Source organism: Apteryx mantelli, chromosome 24 (assembly GCF_036417845.1).
Source record: "Apteryx mantelli isolate bAptMan1 chromosome 24, bAptMan1.hap1, whole genome shotgun sequence".
In the NCBI taxonomy this organism is placed as follows: domain Eukaryota; kingdom Metazoa; phylum Chordata; class Aves; order Apterygiformes; family Apterygidae; genus Apteryx; species Apteryx mantelli.
In genome coordinates this window covers 9,380,449-9,403,013 of record NC_090001.1, presented here as the reverse complement: position 1 = coordinate 9,403,013, position 22,565 = coordinate 9,380,449, and the positions used below count along the sequence as shown (strand labels likewise).

Sequence of the window (22,565 nt, the reverse complement as noted above, 5' to 3'; positions counted from 1 at the left end):
GACCAGTAATGGGGATCACACTGGTATTGTGATTGAACTGATACTGCAATTGCTCTATTTTGCTAAGTGTAACTCACACTTGTACTGTGATTTCAGCATATTGCTGTGTCACTCCACTAAATCAAAAATCCTGTGTAAGGTCCAATATCTTCTAAGAAGTAAATGTTGATATTCAACATTGCACCGTCCATGTGTGGAATAGCTAGAAGAACCTGGTCAGGGAGGATTGGACTCTGACAAGCTCTTCTGCCAGCTGTCTTGGAAAGGGAAGATCCTTGTGAGGGATTCATCTCCCCCAGCCTTGCCCTCCTGAACACAGGTGTTTGTATCTGAAGCAGCCACACCAGCTCCCATTCTAGCAAGGCAGGGAAACTGTCACGTGAAAGCAGCGGGTGCCCGACCCTTTCTGGATGTCTCCGTTCCAATGCGATAGACCCTCTCCTCACACCAATATACCATCTGCTCATCAGCAGAGACACAGGGGACTGGCTCAGAGGAAGGTGTCTGCATCAGAGGGACAGACCATGACTTGCCCAAATCCTTCCTCCCTTGGTGATTCTCTTTGCAGTTCCCTCTCATTCCCTGCACATCTCGCTGCCTGGAGCTCTCCCTGCTGGCAGCTCCTTCTCTATCCCAATGTCTTTTCCCTGTCAGTGCTCACAGACCCCATCCCACCCTCTGCATGCTCCGTTCTGCCCAACAGAAACCTACCGGGACAGGGCGCTGGGCAGAGGCATTGCTGTGCTCAAAGGTCCTGAGGAGCAGCTCAGAAAATCCCTGACAAGGCCATAAAGGGGATGCTGGTGCTGTCTGTAGGCTGAGGAGGGGTTGAAGGGGTTTGCTGAGCTTTCTCACAGACCTAGTGATCTCTGAAAGGGAAGGTTTGAGAGTCTCAGTTCCCACCCAAAGCACAAAACTCTTTCCCCTTTCCCCCTCCCCAAATTAGGGAACTGAAAGCACACAGCCTAGAAGGAAAGCTCCTTCCCTTTCAAGTAGCCCCTGCCTTGACCTTCCTTTTGAAAAGTGCCCTCCAGAAATGTCCTCAGGGTGAGCTGGAGCTGTGAGCAGCCCTGACCCACGCACCACCCTCTCCACAGCACACTCAACGTGCCCTGCTGGGCTCTCTCCTCCCACCCAGAGCTTCTCCCCGCAGCACTGTGGCGAGTTTGCTGGGCAGGCTGAGTGCTGACCCTCGCAGGCAGCAGACTCGCTGCCCGGGGCACACAGCACCCTGGGGGGCAGGAACACTGCTCTGAATGACAGCCCTGCCTAGACCTGTGGCACACCCTGGCTTCACACCCATGCAGCTCTACCTGGCAGAAGGCAGCAGGACACCCTGTCCCTGGCATGCTGTGGCAGGGAATCCCCTCCTGCACTCTGGAGAAGCCAGGAGAGCAAGCCTTAAGAAAACTCTCTGTTATGGGCTGGGTTTAGAAGACCCCTCCAGCAACAGCAGTAGCATTGCTCTGCAGCCAGAGGCTTACCGTGCAAAGGGCTGTGAAGATTCCTCCCACAAGGAGCTCTCCTCTGGCCTCCCACTCCACACTCCCTTTCACTTCTCTCTGCCTTCTCTCATGGATGTCAGCAAGAGCAGGCAGTGCCCAGAGCCCTGCTGCTCTTGACAGGGGAGCTGCTCCTGCAAAGACTTGTCTCCCAGCAGGGCTGCCACGTTGCCAGGAGCTCTCTCTGACCCTGGAGCCTGCCTCTGCTCAGCAACAGTGGTCCAGCTGAAGGCGTGAATTTCTCTGTCCCTTGTGCTTCCTCCTCCTGGGACATGTTCACTGAAGTAGACTGAAATAATCACCTATGGGCCTTTTCTAAAGAGTGGAGAGAAACCCATTCCAGCATTGCAATTTGTCTCATCAGACAATGGTCATCTAGGACACATGGAAATGTCCCACTCTGGAAGACCCTATTCCCAGCTCTTAACTAGGCAGGACACCTAGGAAAGGGGCAAGAAGGGATTTCAGTTATCCATGGCTCAGCTATTGATTCAGACACGTCAATCTGTGCTTCCCAGGCTGGTTTAGAAGCCCCTGGGATGGAGTGGGATTCGGAGCCCTTCTGTGCGCTCCACAAATATGCAGGAGTTGTGATTCCCCTTTCACAACCTGGAGTGTGCACAGCAAAGATGCCGGCATGCGAGCTCCCTCTCTAAGCTCCCATGATAATCACTGGAGAGGGAGGGGAGTAGCCAGCTGCCCACACACAAACACGTGGTGACATCTGAAGTGAGAGAGGTGGTGCAAGGTATATGCCAGTGTCTGCTGGCTCTGATGGAGCAACCGTGAGACCCACATCCTTTTCCAGGCAGTATGTTCAGTGATACCTTGGGTGTCAAGCACAACCATATGTCTCCAGCACATACCGCGTGGGACCTGCCTGTGTCCAAACAACTGAATCCCACTTCTGTCTTCAGGTGAAGTCCATCCCCTCTACATCCAAGTGTGCAGCAGAGAGCTGCACATCGCACCAAGGGCTCTACTCATGTCCCTGAACTCTTAACACCTTCTAGCTCTCCTCTCCCTAAACCTCTTCCCACTCCCACATGATATGAACAGGGACTGTGCTAATGATGTCCACAGCATGGCTGCATGGCAGGCTGTGCAGGCCCAAGAACTTTCTTAGGGGCACCTTCTCCTTCCTGGACATCGATTTACCTCCATGAAAGGTGCCAAGGTGCTGCAGAGGCAGCTCAGGCAGCAAACCCCTCTCCTGCCATTCCTGCACAGCCCAGCTCTTTTTCTCCCTGGCCTTGCGCACTGTAGGCCTTGCTCTCTTAGCGCGAACCTTTTTCACCACTACATGTGTTTCACCAGACTGCAGTGCTCTGATGGCATGCTGCAAGCTCTTCAGGATTGATTCTTAGGGCAGATGGAAGATGGGGGGGATGGCCTCTGTGTAAAGGGGCACCTGGGATTTGTGGAGCTCTTCCAAGGGAAGGACAAGGTGCTGGATGGGAAAAGGTGAGTGAGCATCAGAGTAAGGGTGACCTTGCGATGGGAGTTACAGTTCACCCAATCAGGGCGAGGAAGTGGACGCAGGCTCCTTTAAGCAAGCTGAGGAAGTCTGTGGCACACAGGGCCTGCTGCTTATGGAGGGACTTTAATCCCCCTGGCATGCAGTGGAAAGGCCAAGCGCAGGGTGAAAGCAGTCCAGGAGGTTTCTGCAGGGTGTCAGGGACACCTTCTTAGCACAGCTGCCAGATGGGCTAAGAAGGGCGACGCTCTCCTGCAGCTGGTACTCGCAAACAAGGAAGAACTGATGAGGGAGGTGATCATCAGTGGAAATGCTGGCTGCAGGGACCATGAAATAGTGGAGTGCCACATCCTGAAGGCAGGGAGGAAGGACAGCAGCAGAGTACAGACTCGGGACTTCAGAGGAGCAGACTTTGGCCTCTTTGAGGACTGCTGGGGGATCCCATGGGAGTCAGCACTGAAGGGCACAGGAGCTCAGGAAACCAGCAGGCCATTAAGAACCATATCCTGGGGTGCATCAGGAAGAGTGTTGCCAGCAGATCAAGGGAGGGGATCCTCCCCCTCTCCTCAGCCCTGCTGAGGCCACAGTTGCAGTGCTGTCTCTAGCTCTGGGCTCCCCAGTACAAGAGAGACATGGCACTACTGGAAAGAGTCCAGCAGAGGGCTACAAAGATGATGAGGGGACTGGAGCATCTCCCCTATGAAGAAAGGCTAAGAGAGCTGGGCCTCTTTAGCCTGGAGAAGAGAAGGCTGAGAGGAGATCTTATGAAGGTATGCAAATATCTGAAGGGAGGGTGTCGAGAGGATGGGGCCAGACTCTTTTCAGTGGTGCCCAGTGACAGGATGAGAAATAACGGGCACAAACTGAAACACAAGAAGTTCCATCTGAACATGAGGAAAAACTTCTTCACTGTGAGGGTGACAGAGCACTGGAACAGGTTGCCCAGAGAGGCTGTGGAGTCTCCTTCTCTGGAGATATTCAAAACCCGTCTGGATGCAATGCTGTGCAAGGTGCTCTAGGTGACCCTGCTTGAGCAGGGGGGTTGGACTAGATGATCTCCAGAGGTCCCTGCCAACCTCAACCATTCTGTGATTCTGTGATTCTGTGAACAGCACCCACCAAGTGCAAAGATGGTCCATACCAATACTCAGTATAACCAGTAGACATCTCAGCACAAAGCTTGACTAAACAGTGTATTGTTGTCAAGCAAAGTAGGGTTGCTGTTTGGGAAGCCAAAGCTTCTCTAAGATAGACACTTGCAGGGGACGTCAAGGTGTCACAAAGGAGTGATGCTCTTCACTCGTGAGACGGAAGCAGCATTATGTTTATTGGGGTAAGATAGCGACTTAACAAAGTTCAATCGTAATTAAGAATGATTTAACGAGGTTTGATTGGCAAGGTTCACTCAGTTATTTAGTGTATGAAGGACAGGGTCGGATACACATGTAACGGAGACCCTCCCGTTGAGTCATGAGGTTCAGAAAGGACCCCCTTGCTTTCCAAACTCCTCCTCAGAGGAGCCTAGGTGCGGCTGGATCCAATCCTCAGACTTGGTCAATGGTTCATGTCTAAGGGATTAGGTGCACAATTAATCAGAGATATAACTCAGCAAAGTTTCGTGAAGTTCTGCAGTGTTTCAGCATGCTATTAATCACTTACCGAGGATTTGTTGCAGGTAAGGAATCTCTCAACCTCGAGGAGGAACCTTGAGAGGCTTCCCTGCTCAAGAGGAGGTTCTGCAGTGCAGCCGGATGCCGTGCAGGAGAGCTCAATGGGCTCTGGCCTGCTCCCTAGTTATGGGGTCGGGGGGACATGATTGACTCATAGTCATATTTGCATGCTAGACAGGCCTTAGTTGGTGCATGCTCAATTAGCCCCTGCATACATGCTGTTTACAGGGAGGTCAGGTTGAAGCGGAGAGAGCACATCAGTGGGGGGGGGGGGGAGAAGGAGCACACCATCACACGTTTGCACTTTCATGGCACATCGCGTCTATCTTAAGCACTGCAGACAGAGAAACCTTGCTGAGGACTTTTACAAGCAAAGAGCCTGCTTTGGTGCCCAAAGGAGGAAGGCTCTCTCCTCTCCCATGTTCTCCTACATCCTGCTTCTACAAAAAGAGGGACCCACAAGAGAAACCAGTCTTGAGGCTCACAAAAGCATCTCAGCCCATGGCCACGCTTTGTGCTGTTTCAACCCACAGGACTTTGATCCTATAAAAATGCCAAGCCCCAAAACAACCTCCAACTCCCCGATTCCTGCAGAGATCGGCCTAGTGCAGCGACCTGCCAGTGCAGGGGCGCAGAAGTGAGTTCTCTAGTTTCCCATTTTAGGTATTTCACTGCCTTTGGCAACATCTGCAGATGTTCCTCAAGGAGTTATCAGAAAAATTTGGAAAATGCCTGGGGTGGAGGGAGGTGACTGCTTTCCAGGATGTGAGGGGAAATCTCTCTGCTCTCTCCCGGCTCTGCCATCTCCATGGCAGTGACCTACCGAGCCCCCAGATGACACGAGCTGAGGTCACAGTGGGATGTGCTGCATCACAGGCAGGTCTTCTTGGTGGCATGGGTGGGGGCCCTCACCTCCCTGTGAGGCCCAGGTGCTGCTGGGCACTGCTCATGCGGTACACACAGCTGCCCTTTGTAGTGGCTCTAGGGCCAGGAGAGGGGACAGGAGGCAGTGGGGCTGCATTGTGGCCCCTCGCCAAAGGGCAGAGGAGCAGGAGCATACTGGAAAGGAGTTTGGGGGGATGAAACAGGAAGAGCATCCTTCCTCCGTGGCTGGAGAGGCAAGCTGAGGGCAAGGGGACAAGCGAGATGGAGGACTGCTGGATGGACACCATTAGCCCACACCACAGTTCCTTCTTCCCAATGCTCCTGCGGCTCTCCACTGAGGGTAAGGTCTTCAGGAGCTCCTTCCCGAGGTGTCGCACAGAGACTGTTAACTGCAAAAACTGCTGTGGATCCTGGGCTGTGGTGGTGGCTGGACAAGGCTGGGGGCTGCCAAGAGAGTCCTGCCTGAGGGTCCCCTCTGCCTCCAATGGACAATGTGGCAGCCAGGACTCCTGGGTCCTGGGGCTGTCCTGAGCCACAAGGCTTCTGTGGGACCAGCTCCATGCCCTCAGGGTGGGGTGGGCAATCCATGGCCAGGTTTCCCTGGGAGTGGGTTCCACTTTGGGGTGTGACTCTGAGAGGAAAGGGATCCTGCATCCCAGAGGCTGGGGTGGCCTGCAGCTCCTGTGGGGTCCTCAAGAGACTGCTGGAAATGTCCATATACAATAATGAAACCTTCGCCTTGTAATAACCCCAAATCCTCCGCATGTTTGATAAAACTTCTGATCCTTCCCTGTGGATACTTTTATACTTCCAACTTGGCACAGCATGGTTTGGGCTCGGAGATACCATCTTGAGATGGCCACAGCTCCTGTCCTCCCCCAATTTGGGCTCAAACCTCTAAACAAGGAAGATAGCTAGTTTGGGAGAACAGCTTGGAAACAGGTGGGGGATGCCCACCTGGCCATGGCCCAGCGCAGCCAGGCGCAGTGTGAAGGCTATCAAGTCCCGGGGCTGCAGTGGGGAGGGGGCTGGAGCAGGAGGGGTGCCATGCTGCCCCAGGCCCTGCCGCGACCCAGCCCTGCACTGCCGCCCACAACATGGCGCCCAATAGCGAAGGGAGGGGGCAGAGCAGGCTGCCAGGGCAGGAGGACCCAACGTTGCCATGACATCGCCCGAGTGCAGCCCTCCTATTGGCTGGCAGGAGGAGGAGGGCAGGCATCGATTTCACTGATGGCTCTGACAGCCAGTTGGAGTCCAACATGTGCAAGGAGAAAAAAGATGTGGAGTGGGAGCAAAGCAGGCGGGAAGCAAGCGGGAGAGACAGCGGGTGCGAGGGGGTTTGGTGGGGGCTGCGGGCGCGTTCAACTGCCAGCGGGTGCCCTCCCGCCAGGGCGGGGGCGGTGGTCCTGGCGCCAGGGCTGCTTTGCTGCAGGAGCTGCAGCAGGGGCTGGTGGGGCCGTGAGCAGGGGCCAGAGCGATGTGGGCCAGAGGGGGGAGCTGCCCTGCAGCCAGATGTGGTGGCCTGCCCTGAGCAGCTGGGCCAGGGCAGCTCGGTGGGGTTTGGGTGCAGGAACCTTTGGCCCTGTGGTGGGTCTGGATCCCTGTTAAAGCATTTCCCTGAGCTGCTGCTGCCAGCGCAGCCCCAGGTGCTGCTTGGAGCTGTGTTTGGGAGGTGCTGGGCAGAGTGTGAGCAGGCTGCTGGTGTCCTCGCGAGGTGCCCTTCCCAATGGTCTCTTCTCTTCTGAAAACGGTATTTATGAGTGTCTCTGAGAGAGGCTGTCCTCGCATGTCATGCTGTACCTTAGCTGGTGTTTTTGCTCCAGGCCTCTTGCTTCTTCCCAAGACCTGTAAGTCTGGCAGCAGCATGAAGGGTGTTTCCAGAGCAGCTCTGTAAGTGGGAGCTGTTTTGCTTGTCAAGGGCCTTGAAAGTTGATGAATGGCCAGCGCTTGCACTTGCTGTTGTTCTTTCCATGCTCCTAGGTCAGGGTGAAGAGTTGCTGAATTGTGGCTCTGCTGGTGTCACCAGCCGAGATGGCCTGGCCTGAGTCCTTCCGCGCGTCTCCAATTGTCAGGGCATAAAACAGGAGAATGCTTGTTGTCCTGGATGTGTGGAGGATTTGCTGGGTTTGTTCAGCTTTGGGGAAGGTACTCGACTTCTGAGTTGCGGGAAGGCTTCTCCTTCTGCCTGGGACTTGAGGCCCTGCTGTCTTCAGGTTCATGATCGCTGCTCCCATGTAACCCTCCCATTAGAAAATGTTGCCAAAAATTACTTGCAGGCCTTTTCCCAGTTCCTAATTTTTATGGGCTATCTGAACAGAATACCTACGCAAAAGGTAATATTGTTTTGGGGTCGTAACTAGTACCTGAGGGGTGTTTTGCTCACTGTGAGCATTGTGAAGCCATGAGGTGAATCAGGGAGGCCATTCAGGAGCTGGCTCAGCCTCGGGGAGGGCAGGTGGAGCTGCAGGAGGCAACAGCCCCATGGTCATGGTGTGGGCAGTGAGGTAACCACTGTCTGTGAGAGCTATGCCAGAAAATCACCAGTGTCAAATCAGTTCTTTGCAAGGAGCTGATAGGCCAGCAGGAGGCACATGGCTCAGCTGTTGATGATGAGGTGACTTCTGCCTGAGTACCTGATAGTGCAGGTGGAGGAAGAAGGCTTGTCTGTTGCTTGTGAGGTCCCTTCTGACTGCTGACCTGATTGGGTAGCAGGAGTCGTGTGGCTGGAGAGGTGATTGTGAGGTCATTTCTACCTGAGTGGTTGATAGGGCAGCAGCAGCAGGTCCATGGCTGGTGTCTGAGTTTTTGAGATCATTTCTGCCTGGGCATCTGATAAGCCAGGATTTGTCTCATGGCTGGGGAACTTGTAGTGAGGTAATTTCTGTCTTAGAGGCTTCTATGCCAGTGACAGAGCCATGGCTGTGAAGGTGACTGTGAGGTCACGTCTTCCTGAGTGCCTGCTAGGCCAGCAGCAGGCAGTTAGGCATGGGCATTGATTGTGAGGTCCCTTTTGTCAGAGTACCTGATAGACCAGCAGTAGTTCATGGCTGGGGAAGTTATTTGGAGGGAACTTGTGTCTCTGAAGCCCATAGGCCAGCAGCAGGCCTGTGGTGGGGGTATGCACCAGTGAGGTCACCTCTCTCTGAGCAGCTGACAGGTGAGGAGAAGACACATGGCTTGGATGTTGGTGGTGAGGTCACTTCTGGGTTTGTTGCGTGTGCTCAGAGGAGGGATTGACCCCTGCAGAGCTCTACAGCAATACAGAAATGCAGAACTGGATGTTCCCCATCATCTGGCACAAATTTTATTCCACTCCATCATCATGAGTTAGTACTGTTACATTTCAAATCCAGGTGATGTTCTCTGGCGAACATGGACATGGAGTTTGACTCTCTACTTATTGCGAAGCAGAAGCTTGCAGCCTCCTCCCGGTCAGCTAGGGAGTCCAAGTAGACTTTGAGGCTGCTAAATTAATCTAGTGCTGGTGTGAGCAGTGGTGTTAGTAATCTCTTCTTGCCAGGGTGTGTGTGCTTTAGAAATCCCCCCTGCCAGAACAGCAGGGAGCTTGTGAGATTTTCCTGTAAGGAAAACCAATTTAAGATTGGTTTGTGTACATACTCATGCTAATTTAGCCTTAATGGTTCTATTCATCCTTTCTGCCTGCCCCGAGGACTCAGGGTGGTAGGGTGTATGTAATTCTCCATGGATTCCTATCATTTGATATAGTTTTTCTAAGATTCCAGCTGAAAAATGAGAACCCCTGTCTGAATTTATAGTTTCCAGTACTCTATGTTGAGGAACAATTTCCCTTAATAGAGCCTTAATTACTGTGGCTGTATCTGCCTTGTGAGTAGGAAAGACTTTTACCCAACCACTTAGCTGGTCGACGATGACAAGGAGGTGTTTGTAGCCTTCAGCAGGTGAGAGATCAGCAGAATCGATTTGTAGGCGTTGGAAAGGGAAATATGCCCCCAGGCAACTTCCTTGCTCATTTTTTGGTCGAGTCCTTCTTTGGTATGTCTTCATTGATTTTTGCTGCGCTTAATATGTTTGGCCATTCTTGTGTGAGCTCTGTGTTAGATATAGAAAAGGGTTGTTGGGTGGCTGCTTTAGCTGCTCTGTCTACTAGATTATTCCCTTGTGCCGCATCAGATACTTCTCTTGTATAGGCCGGGCAATATATAACGGCAATTTTTTTAGGGAGTTCAATTGCCTTGAACAACCCTTGCACTTCTTGTCCATTAGCAATCATCTTCCCAGCCAATGTAAAGAATCCTCTCTCCTTCCACAGCATTCCTGTGGCATGACGTACCCCAAAAGCATATTTAGAGTCACTATACACATTGATCCACAGATTTTCTCCCAACTTCATGGCTTGTGCAGGAGCTGTTAGTTCTGTCCCTTGAGCACTAATGGATGGGGGCAAAGCCACCTTCGAGTACTTCAAAGAGGCTGGTAACAACATACCCTGAATGTTGTTTTCCGTTCAGGTAGTTAGATGAACCATCAGCAAAGAGAATTAGATCTGGATATTCGAGGGGTGCATCTTTAAGGTCCTCTCAGGGTTTACTGGAGCTGCTAATCACCTGTTCACAGCAGTGGTGTCATTCCCCGTCTTCAGGTAGAGGCAATAGTGTAGCTGGATTTAAAACATTGCACCTTTCTAGGGTTACATTATCTGCAGGTAGAATCATAAGTTCATATCGGTGGGCTCTGTGGTGACAGTGCCTGGGTAGCACATTGCCTTAGCAATAACTCTACTGCATGAGGTATGTACACAGTCATCGGATGGCCCCAAACTACGGGCCGCACATTTTCGATAACGGCTGCAGTTGTAGCTATAGCTCTAATACACCCCGGAGTACCTTTAGCTACCAGATCTAACTGGGTTGAGTAACAGGCTACCGGTCTGCGATGAGGGCCGAACATTTGAGTGAGCACTACGCTTGCTACTCCTGGTCGTTCATGGGCAAACAGTTCAAGGTCTTTACTGTAATCTGGTAACCCTAATGCTGGAGCCGAAGTCAAGGCCTTTTTCACAGATATAAAAACTTTTTCTCATTCTGAACCCCAGGCCAGTGGTTCCACCTCTTCTCTCTTTGTTACCTGGACTAGGGGGTTAATAATTTCTTCTAGTCCAGGAATCCATGGTCTGCAGAATCCCACAGCCCCTAAAAATCGCCTGAACTGTCTCTTAGTTACTGGGCGTGGTAACTCGAGAATTGCTGTTACTCGATCTCGATCAATTAGTCTGTGTCCTTTTTTCAAAATAAAACCTAAATAGTTTACTTCCTGTTGACACAGCTGGAGCTTGGATAGGGATGTGCGGTGCCCTTTTTCTGCTAAGGCAGTACATAAGGAAACAGTGGCCCTCAAACACGTTTCATAATTTCTACTGCTTAACAATAAATCATCTGCATATTGTATTAGCACTGATTCTTTTGGAAGCTCCATGTCTTCCAAATCGTTTTTAAGTATTCACGAAAATACAGTTGGAGACCCAGGAAATCCCTGTGACAATCGAGTCCAAGTTAATTGCTGTCCTTTCCAGGTAAAGGCAAAGAGTTCTGGACTATCTTCAGCTATCGGTATACTGAAAAAGGCTGCTGTTAGGTCAATCACAGTGAAACACGCTGCCCAGTGGGGTATTTGCAACAATACAGTCGAAGGGTCAGGAACCACTGGGTGAGGAGCAATTACATATTGATTAATAGCTCTCAAGTCTTGTACAAATCGATAGTCCGGGTCACCATCGGAATCTCACCTATTCTTTTTAACTGCTAAAACTGGGGGATTATACGGAGATTCACAGGTTCGTAGAATACCTGATTTTAGATAATAGTCTCTCTGTCTCGGGATACTCCTTCCCGCCTCCTGTGGAATAACAGGACCTAACCTAACACTAACCTTGCTCGCCACACTAATGGCAGGGTCCTCTCAATCCTGGTTGCCTGTCTCATACATTCGGACTCCACCTTTCTCCCCCAAGTCTTCCTCAGCTTCTACCCCAGTTCCCTGCAATTCCATCTCTCAGGACTGCCGCCAGCATACTGACCTCCTCTTTTCTCTGTCGCTGCTTCTCCTTAGCTTTTTACTCCTCCCTTCCATTATATACAAAGGTAGCCCAGTGCACTATTTTGTCCATGGATTTTCCTGGCCAATTGGGAACATGCTTAGAGAAATATTTTTTTTATATCTGGAAATGTTTTGTCTACATAAGTAGAAACCACTAGGAGTCTGTTAGCCTCTGCCTCTGGGTCGATCCCTCCCCAGAACATTCTAATTTGCTTAAACAATCTAGACAGAAATGCCAAGGGGTGTTCCTCAATTTGTTGCTGACACTCCCGGATCTTAGACCAATTTGCAGTTCTCTCTCCCGACAAACGTATGGCTTCCTCCATACCCTGTTCAGCTAATTGTAACTGCCAATAATCTGCTTCTATGTTATGATCCCATCCAGGATCCGCAGCTGGCCACGCTGTTCGGGCGGCCGCCACTCCTCCCTGTTTAGCCGAACGACGATTTGCTTCTAGAATCGCGTGTTTCTTGTTGGGAATGAACAGGGCTTCAAGAAGCATCCGCACATCCCCCCAAGTGGGGTCATATGTGCAAAATATTTCCCTTACTTCTTGCAAAACCTTTTCCAGATCCTCCCTAAGCCTGGGAGTTTGTGGACTCCATGCAATCAAATCTTGGAGTACCCAGGGTTCGTAAACTCGCACTGTAGCTTCTCGAGGTACCTTGTCCTGATGTGGTGGGGCCACTCCTGGCACAGGAACGACTTGCAAAGGGGCTTGAAAGGCGGAGGTGGAAGGCAAGGGGCAGTATAGAGAAGTTGACGCAGAGGGCAGTGCATAGGGTGGAGCGGTTTCCACAAGCATTTTAGCAGCTGCACTACTTCCAGTATTCTGGGAAGAAACTTTCCTCTCGTTTTTAGACGTCTCCTTTTCTCTAGCAAATGCCCAGTTATCCCATACATACCAATAATGCATTTGTCCCAGGAATCTGTCTTCTAGGCGATGCTGTAAAAAGGTCAGTTCTTGTTGGTCCAAAGTCCCCTGCAGTGGCCACCGTTCAGCTGGGCTGCCCTCCTGGGGAAGGAGGGGCCAGTCTTCCTGGCACAAGGTCACTAGCTTCTTTTTTCCTAACCCTACGGTACTGTCAATCTTTCTCCAGTTTTCCAGTACCTCGGCTAAGGGCGTCCCCTTCTCTACACCGGGTACGTTTCCCATGTGTATCAGAGTCTTGTGGTGCGCCTTACGCTGATCAGGCTGCGCACTCCCCCTTCCGGCTGAATTGAGATGGGACTGGAACCCTCTCAAATCCCGGAGGTGGGACTCGAACCCACTCTGCCCGAAATTTAGATGCACAATTTGAAAACACACCAGTCGGTACCTCCCCTCACCAAAGCTCCTAGGTGAACTCACCCAATGCCGGCCGTTGGAAATTTGGAGATAAGAGGATCCAATGGTGGTTGCCTAGTCCCATCTGGGGTGCCAAACTATTAGGGAAACTGTTCAATCCAGTGTCCCTAACAGGATTCGAGTCTAGGTTTCCACTTTATCCAAAAGATACAAAAGAATTCTTTACAAGATGATTTTCTTAGTATTACAGCTCGAGCTGGGTGCCTCCTCCGAGGGACCCCGAAGGGAAAATTCCCTGGGTATTTATACCCCTACGGCTTAAGTTCTTTGTCCATTCTCCGATTTCTTGCACCAATGATTGATTGCTCCACAAGTAGTAGCTTCTTCGCTCCTGGTTGGTTTTCCTGTTGTCTCCAGGTGGAGTCATGGTACTCACTAAGCATTGCTGAAGCTCTTTTGTTACCTCCTTATCTCCTTGTTCCCTGCCTGTTCCAACTGGCTCAAACAATTGAGGGAAAAGTTCAGCGATGTGTGGCCTTAGGCTTCAGTAGATGTAGCTCCAAGTGCTAAGCAAATGCTGTTATATGCAACAATCAGGCACTGAGGCACAAGTGACCTCACAACCACAAACAGCAGACATGTGACCAGCACTGGCCTATGAAGCACTGAGATGGAAGTTACCTCACAACCACAAACAGCAGCCATTTGCCTAGCATGAGCGTATCAGGCAATGAGGAAGACCTGACCTCACAACACCAAACAGCAGCCACATCACCAGCACTGGCCTATCAGGACCTGAGGCACAAGTGACCTCACAAGCACAAAAGCACCAATGTGCTTGATGCTGTCTAAGCAGGTACTGAAGCAAAAGTCACCTCACAAGTACAAAAAGGACCAGTGGGGCTGCTGGTGTTCGAGCAGATCCTGAAGCCGAAGGACTCCACAAACACAAACATCAGCAAAATGCATTGAGCTGGACTGTCAGGTGCTGAGGCTGAAGTGACCTCACAGGCCGCCATGAAGCCGTATATCTGCTCCTGGCCTGTTAGCGACTGAGGCACAATTGACCTAAACAAGCACAAACAGCAGCAATGGGCCTGCTCCCTGTTTCTGAGGCACTGAGACACAAGGCACCTCACCAGCATCACCAAAGCTATGGGCATGCTGTTGGCCTACCAGCTTCAGAGGCACAACTCACCTCACAAGCACAAATGGCATCGACGTGCCTGCTGCTGCCCTATCCGGTACCAAGTCACAAGTGACCTGAAAAGTGCAAACCTTCACAGAGGACAAGCTCACCTGGGCCACTCGCATGGCCCTTGATTACACTGTTATCACTCTGTACAGAACAGTCTTCTGCAAACTTCTGTTTTCATCTCCTGGCAAGACTCTCTCCAGGTCATGCGACAGCTCCACTCCGTCACCCTGGGCACAAATCACAAAAGGGAACAATTGGTCTTGCTTTTCCTTTAGTACCATCAAGTCCGAGCTGGGAGCCTTTGCACTGCAGCATGTACACAATGACAGCAGGATGCCACTTCCACTCCTAGTGCCGAGGTGCAGAGATCAGCTGAGGGAGCAGCTGCACTGGAAAGCGTTTTGGACGCTGTCAGATCAACTCAGCACTGCAGCAGGAATCAACCTGACACCAGACCTCTGCTCTGCCACCTAGTCTACAAACATGCTGTCTCTGCCCCACACAGCTGCCTCTTCTGCTAGATACAACCAGGTGCCAGCAAGAAGAGATGGATGCAGGACACTCGCCACTTGCACACTCCCCAGCCACTGCTCTGCTCACTGCCTTCCCTTGGCTCCTCAGCCCAGACACACAGGGAAGCTCTTGTGGAAACACCACAAGGTGGCCAAAGCACTCTGGGCTCACAAGGCCTGTGTAAATGATCAGCACAAGATCAGGCAGGCACAGAGCTGGCTCCTTGGGTGATGCTTTTGTTTTCAGAGGGATGGATCCTGCTTTCTTTGGGCACAGCAGGCTGCTGCTTTCCACCCCCATCCCCTCAGCAACCTCCAGCTAGGCATGGGGGGATGAGCATTTTCTTTAGTAATACAAAAGTTACAGATACAATGGAGAAACAGTTGAGAGTCCTGAAGGCGTCCTGAGCCCAAAGGAACCTCGTTCCTTCCCTTTAGTTACTTGCACAGGGAGCCCCCGTGAAGGGACAAAGGGTGCAGAGGCTTTGAAATGAGGCCCAAGCAATGAGACAGCCCCAGACTGCAGGTCTGCTCAAATGCCAGCTGTCCTGCCTGCACAGGCTCTGCAGCAGCAGTCCGGGCTCCACAGCTGGGTCCACAGAGCACTGAGGGCTGGGTGCCATGGGCAACCAGGCCCTGGGCACATCTTCACCCCTCGCAGAGCCAGGAGCCCTGGGCTGTGAGACTTCCTCAGATTAAGCTACGGACGCTTTGTGGCACTCACAGAAAGGCACCCAAGAGATGCTGGCATTTATTCTAAGGGTCTTATATGGCACCGCAACCTTCTAGGAAAAGGAGGGGGCGCAATAGCATTTGCTGAGTGCGCTGGCAGTAACAGCAGTTGTGGGAGAAGGAATTTGCAGCACAGCTAAGATACCAGGAGGTGAACCCACACCCCAAGTCACCCAGGGAAGCCAGGTGCATTTATGGAAGCCTTCGCATCCATACGAAGCCTCATCTCATCCACTTGCAGCTGCTTTCACAGAGGGCTCACGACGTTGGCAAAGATCTTGACAGGTGTCCTGCCTAGTTAAGAGATGGGAATAGGATCTTCCAGAGTGGGACATTTCCATGTGTCCTAGATGACCATCCTCTGATGAGACAAATTGCAATGCTGCAATGGGTCTCTCTCCACTCTTTAGAAAAGGCCCCTAGGTGATTATTTCAGTCTACTTCAGGGACCGAGTCCCAGGAGGAGGAAGCACAAGGGACAGAGAAATTCACGCCTTCAGCTGGACCACTGTTGCTGAGCAGAGGCAGGCTCCTGGGATGGAGAGAGCTCCTGGCAACGTGGCAGCACTGCTGGGAGATAAGTCTTTGCAGGAGCAGCTCCCCTGTCAAGAGCAGCAGGGCTCTGGGCACTGCCTGCTCTTGCTGACATCCATGAGAGAAGGCAGAGAGAAGTGAAAGGGAGTGTGGAGTGGGAGGCCAGAGGAGAGCTCCTTGTGGGAGGAATCTTCACAGCCCTTTGCACGGTAAGCCTCTGGCTGCAGGGCAATGCTACCACTATTCCTGGAGAGGTCTTCTAAACCCAGCCCATAATGGAAGGTTTTCTTGAGAATTGCACTCCTGGCTTCTCCAGAGTGCAGGAGGGGATTCCCTACCACAGCATGCCAGGGACAGGGTGTCCTGCTGCCTTCTGCCAGGGAGAGCTGCATGGGTGTGAAGCCAGGGTGTGCCAGAGGTCTAGCCAGGGCTGTAATTCAGAGCAGTGTTCCTGCACCCCAGGGTGCTGTGTGCCCCGGGCAGTGAGTCTGCTGCCTGCGAGGGTCAGCACTCAGCCTGCCCAGCAAACTCCCCACAGCGCTGCAGGGAGAAGCTCTGAGTGGGAGGAGAGACCCAGACAGGGCAGGTTGAGTGTGCTGTGGAGAGGGTGCTGTGTGGGTCAGGGCTGCTCACAGCTCCAGCTCACCCTGAGGACATTTCTGGAGGGCACTTTTCAAAAGGAAGGTCAAGGCAGGGGATACTTGAAAGGGAAGGAGCTTTCCTTCTAGGCTGTGTGCTTTGAGTCCGCTAATTTGGGGAGGGGGGAAAAACAGGAAAGAGTTTTGTGCTTTGGGAAGGAACCGAGACTCTCAACCCTTCCCTCTCAGAGATCACTAGGTCTGTGAGAAAGCTCAGCAAACGCCTTCAACCCCTCCTCAGCCTACAGACAGCACCAGCATCACCTTTATGGCCTTGTCAGGGATTTTCTGACCTGCTCCTCAGGACCTTTGAGCACAGCAATGCCTCTGCCCAGTGCCCTGTCCCGGTAGGTTTCTGTTGGGCAGAACTGAGCATGCAGAGGGTGGGATGGGGTCTGTGAGCACCATCAGGGAAAAGACATTGGGATAGAGAAGGAGCTGCCAGCAGGGAGAGCTCCAGGCAGCGAGATGGGCAGGGAATGAGAGGGAACTGCAAATGGAATCATCATGGGAGGAAGAATTTGGGCAAGTCATTTGGTCAGTCCCTCTGATGCAGACGCCTTCTTCTGAGCCAGTCCCCTGTGTCTCTGCTGTTGAGCAGATGGTAAATTGGTGTGAGGAGAGGGTCTATCGCATTGCAACAGAGACATCCAGAAAGGTTCAGGCACCCGCTGCTTTCACGTGACAGTTTCCCTGCCTTGCTAGAATGGGAGCTGGTGTGGCTGCTTCAGATACAAACACCTGTGTTCAGGAGGGCAAGGCTGGGGGAGATGAATGCCTCACAAGGATCTTCTCTTTCCAAGACAGCTGGCAGGAGAGCTTGTCAGAGTCCAATCCTCTCTGACCAGGTTCTTTTAGCTTTTCCATACATGGACGGTGTAATGTTTAATATCAAAATTTACTTCTTTGGTGATACTGGACATTACACAGGATTTTTGATTTTGCAGAGTGACACAGAAATATCCCGAAATCACAGAACAAGTGTGAGTTACACTTAGCAAAATAGAGCAATTGCAATATCAGTTCAATCACAATACCAGTGTGATCCCCATTACTGGTCTCTATCCTGTGCTCACCGTAACAACACTGGACAGCAGTATATTGACATTCCCACTGGGACACCGGCCTGAGACTCCTTATCTCAGCTCATGGAGCCCAAACGACCTCCTATCCCCACCAAAGAACTGGAAATGTTTGTCACCTTCCTCCATTTACACCCCCTAGTAGAGCACCACTGACTCCTCTGGAAATTGTTAGCAGAGGCCCCTGCTCTGCATGGCACACTCAGGCAGCACAAAGCGGGGCTCAAGCCAGAGAGCTGAACGAAGGTAAAGGAAAGAGGAAAAGTGGGAGGTTCTATGAGGAAGGCAAAGGGTTTGTCTTGCAGAAGACTGCTCTGATTTGTCCCTGTCTTTTCCTCCTTGGACAGGCCCCCATGCCCAGAGTCAGCAAATGTCCAACAGCAGCTCCTTCAAAGAGTTCCTCCTCCTGGCATTTGCAGATACGCGGCAGCTGCAGCTCTTGCACTTCTGGCTCTTCCTGGGCACCTACCTGGCTGCCCTCCTGGGCAATGGCCTCATCATCACAGCCGTAGCCTGTGACCACCGCCTCCACACCCCCATGTACTTCTTCCTCCTCAACCTCTCCCTCCTCGACCTTGGCACCATCTCCACCACTGTCCCCAAATCCATGTCCAATTCCCTGAGCAACACCAGGGCCATTTCCTACTGGGAATGTGCTGCACAGGTATTTCATTTTACCTTTTTCTTGCCAACTGAGTATTTTGTTCTCACTGTCATGGCCTATGACCGCTACGCAGCCATCTGCAAACCCCTGCACTATGGGACCATCATGAGCAGCAGAGCTTGTGTCAAAATGGCAGCAGCTGCCTGGAGCAGTGGTTTTCTCAATGCTCTCCTGCACACTGCTAACACATTTTCCATACGACTCTGCCAAGGCAATGTCCTGGAGCAGTTCTTCTGTGAAATTCCCCAGATCCTCAAGCTCTCCTGCTCAGACACCTACCTCAGGGAACTTGGGGTGCTTGTGGTTAGTGCCTGTTTAGTCTTTGGATGTTTTGTTTTCATTGTGCTGTCCTATGTGCAGATCTTCACTGCTGTGCTGAGGATCCCCTCTGAGCAGGGCCGGCACAAAGCCTTCTCCATGTGCCTCCCTCACCTGGCCGTGGTCTCCCTCTTTGTCAGTACTGGCTCGTTTGCCTACCTGAAGCCCCCATCCCTCTCCTCCCCAGCTTTGCATCTGGTGATGGCTGTTCTGTACGCAGTGGTGCCTCCAGCAGTGAACCCCGTCATCTACAGCATGAGGAACAAGGAGCTCAAGGATGCACTGAAGAAACTGGTTCAACTGCTACTACTTCAGCAGCAATGAGCTGCCCATCTCTCCTCACAAGCGATTTCCAGTTTACCTCGGGCAACTCTTGTGCTTTGGGCATTCTGCCTGTGAGAGTCGTTTGTACACAAATACTTGAATTCATCCCACTTCTCCAGAGGCACAAACCCTGTCTGCCAAATTGATTAGTCAGTGGGGACTGGATTTGGAGACTGACTCATTGTAATAAAAATGTCCATGTTTTCCCATGATGAAACAATGGAAATTGTCAGGAAGGTTGTGAATCTCAGGAGAAGAAATTTCCATCTACCCCTCAAGCTGGTGTACCACCGCTTTGTCTGTTATGCTATGGACTTAATCTCAGTAAGCTTTCACATATTTCCCCACATCCTGATTAAATTGACCATTTCTAAAGTCATCTTTGCAGCAGACTGTCTGGACATAGGCACTTTCCCTTGTTTCCCACTTTTCCTTCTCTCCTGTCTCTTCATTCATTCAGACACCTCTGCTCTCTCTAGGTGCTGCTCTGAGCTTCGGGGAGTGTAAAGCTTGCCTCATCTTTCAGGAGGCTAATGGTCTCTTTAGACAATGCCTTAACTGGGTTTTTCCTCTATCCTTTCCCATCAATCTCTCTAAAACATTTCTCCTAAGGCTATCCCTTGTGGAAAGTGCACCTCCCTGGAGGCAGCCTGGACTTGAAACACAGTTTAGGAGTTTATTTTGTTTTTCATTCAACTCCATCACATTTTACTTTTGTTTGATCCCAGTAAAGCAAAAGCCTCCTGTGTCTATTTGCAGCTAGTTCTCGAAGGAAAACAGGTGGGAATTGGTGCATAGAGGCTGTAACATTCAGCTACAGACGTGAGTGGAAGAAACTTCGATTTTAACAAGAGTGAGGTAGGTCCCTAGTGGCTGATGAGAGAAATGGCAGGGCTGGGGAGGTGAGGAGCAAGGCTGTTTGTTCATGTCTACTGTCCAAAATACTGCTTTTCTCACACATCACGATTCCTTAGGAGACCCTCTGAGTCACTATGAGTTGGAGAATGTGGCTATCACTTATTCTGTAAGCTGAAAAGTAAAGAAAACGTTACCAGCAGAAATCCCTTCCCTTTTTTTTTTTATGTGCTCATTGAAATCTTCCTCTTGTAAAGACACTCCTGAAACCTCTCCAATTAGCCACACGAGGACTGAAGGAAATTATGGGGATAAACAGGGCTTGTTAGGGCTTTTTGCATTTTAATGACCCCTCGGGTGTATTTGGTACTGAGTTCCTGAACCTCAGATTCTGAGAAAAGACTGAAGAAACCTCTCAAGAAGTTGAATTCAGAAGCCAATACCAAAGTTTCTAGGAGCATTAATGGGTCCCCCTGAGGGCCATTACTCACAGAGCGTCCCTGGGGGCTGATTAGAGCAGAAAGTTGTAGGCCCTGATTGCAGGTAGGCAAAGGAAATGTGCAGGTGCCTCTGATGCCAAGCCACCCTTGATGTGTCTCATCATACAACATGGCCAAGCAGTGACACCCAGCCCCTGGGTAGGGTGATCCCTTCCCTCACACTTTGCTCAGGCCTCTCTGTGGGGGCAGTGTGAGGGTGGGGGTGTGCAACACTGAGTTAGGGACAATGAGATGGCACCTCCCAGGCGCTCCCTGGGAGGCAGGAGGAGGAAACAAGGCCTCTACTGTCCTTAAGCTCCACTTCACCAGGATAATGTAGCCCAGGTGCCTCAGCCTCCCTCTATAGGTCATGTGCTGCAGGCAACAAGCACCATCTTGGCTGACCTCCTCTGGACCCTCTCCACGTCCTCCCCATTCCTCCAGCTCTGGGCATCCCACACTGGCACACATGATTCCAGATGTGGCCACGCCAGTGCTGAGTCAACGGGTGATAGTAACTGTCCTTGTCTGGGTGGCCAGACGCTTCCTAATGCAGCCCCGTATGCAGCTGGCCTCATCTGTGGTGAGCACGCACCACAGGCTCATATGGCATCCCTCCTAATGTCCAGGCCCTTCTCCTCAGGGTCACTTCCCCAAGGCAGCACCTGCCACTTCCCCTTGCACAACTTCAGCAGGCTTCTCTTGGCCTCATCTCCAAGCTTCTCCAGCTCCCTCTCCACTCAAGCTCCTTTCTGGCAGCTCTGAATGTGTGCGTGCAGATGCCTCTTCCCATCTTGCCAGGCCTCTGACGGGATAACTGCATGACGACCTGCAGGACACTACAGATAATAAAGGGGGTAGTATTTTAAAGGAAGTGCTGGCAGTGGTGGAAATGAGCATGGCAACCATCTTGGAGAAGGCAAAGGAAGGTACAAAGGCAGCAAAAGCAGGGTCAATGGGGACAGGGTAAAGAGAAGTGCTCTGACTGCATGGGAGGAGATCAGGGTGGTAAAGGAGAAGAGCTTGTAAGGTGGAAAAGAGGGGAAAATGCAAAGAAAGGTGAAGCAAATGAAAACGCAGGGCTATGTGGGTGTACCTGCAAAGCAGCCCTGAATCTGAACTCCTCTGACCAGAGCAGCACAAGACACACCCAGTTGATCTGCTCATCCTTTTGTCTGACATACTTCCAAGGCCATTGGGAAGCTGGCTGTTTTCCCTAAGGTCAACAAGAGAAGACCTGGGGTGGAAGGAAATGCCAAATGCTTCAGGCTGGAAGGGACATCAGGTTGTCTCTAGCCCAACCTCCTTCTCACAGCAGGCTCAGCTATCAGCTCCAACCAGCTTGCTGAGGCCTTCAGTCATTTAGGTCTTGAAAACATCTGAGGAAGGAGATGGCACAAACCCTCTGGGCAAGCTGCCCCAGTGCTTCACTGTTTGGATGGGTAAAACGTTGGCCCTTATCCCTAGCCTGAACCTCTCTTCTTTCAGCTAATCTCCACTGGGCCTCATCCTCCCATGGTGCACAACGGTGAAGAGCCTGGCTCCATCTTCTTGATGACCTCCTGGTAGGGATGGGCAGGCTGTTATTAGGTCTGCCCAAAGCCTCCTCTTCTCCACGCTGAAACAACCCAGCTCCCTCAGCCTCCCACAGTGACAAAGCTGACCTTTACAAATGTGTGCCTAGGATGTTGAAGGCCCTCCCAATCCTTCTGGATTTTCCTGGATCTGCAAAGGACCTTAGGCCTGTTAGAGTGCAATCACCCTCATGCCATGCCTTTCTGCATGCATCACACTCATTGGGCATCGTGTTGTAGAGAACTGGTGTTGTAGACGGTGAGGAGGGCCTATTCTGGACAAGCAGTCCTTCATCATTAAGTTCATTCCCTCATTCTCCTGCCATGAATGCCTGTAAAAGCCTGGTTCACTATGGGTGGCAACCTTGAGTTGGGAAGCTGCTCCGAGTCACTCCAAAATCCTTCCCTTCTCCACGCTGAACAAACTTGTTCCCTCAGCTTCTTCTCACAGGACAAGTGCTCCAGCCCCTGATCACCTTGGGGGCCTGCAACTGAAATTACTCAGAGTGATCTGTAGTGCTCTTCTAGAGGGCCCCCAATGGATGCAGTATGTGACGTGCCTGAACTCAGGCCTTTCTTCAAAGATGGAGCCAAAAATACACCCAAGGAACTGCACCACAAAAGGGCCTCTGCTCTGCTTGTGAACTCTGTGGGCTCCATAGGACGAGCTCAGAGTGCCAGAGAGATCTGTTAGGGAGCAAGGGCTGGATCCAGAGCTCATCTCTTGGTGACCAGTGCCAGTGGAGATGGGGAATGA

General features: G+C 51.6%; 1 protein-coding gene across 1 annotated transcript; it reads left to right on the top strand.

The window, feature by feature from the left end:
- Positions 1–17,997: 17,997 nt before the first annotated feature.
- Positions 17,998–18,864, top strand: LOC136994168 (olfactory receptor 14J1-like; the record flags this gene model as incomplete). The annotated part of the gene is made up of 1 exon (XM_067310414.1): positions 17,998–18,864. A coding segment is annotated over one exon (867 nt), but the record flags the coding sequence as incomplete, so codon positions are not given.
- Positions 18,865–22,565: the final 3,701 nt, after the last annotated feature.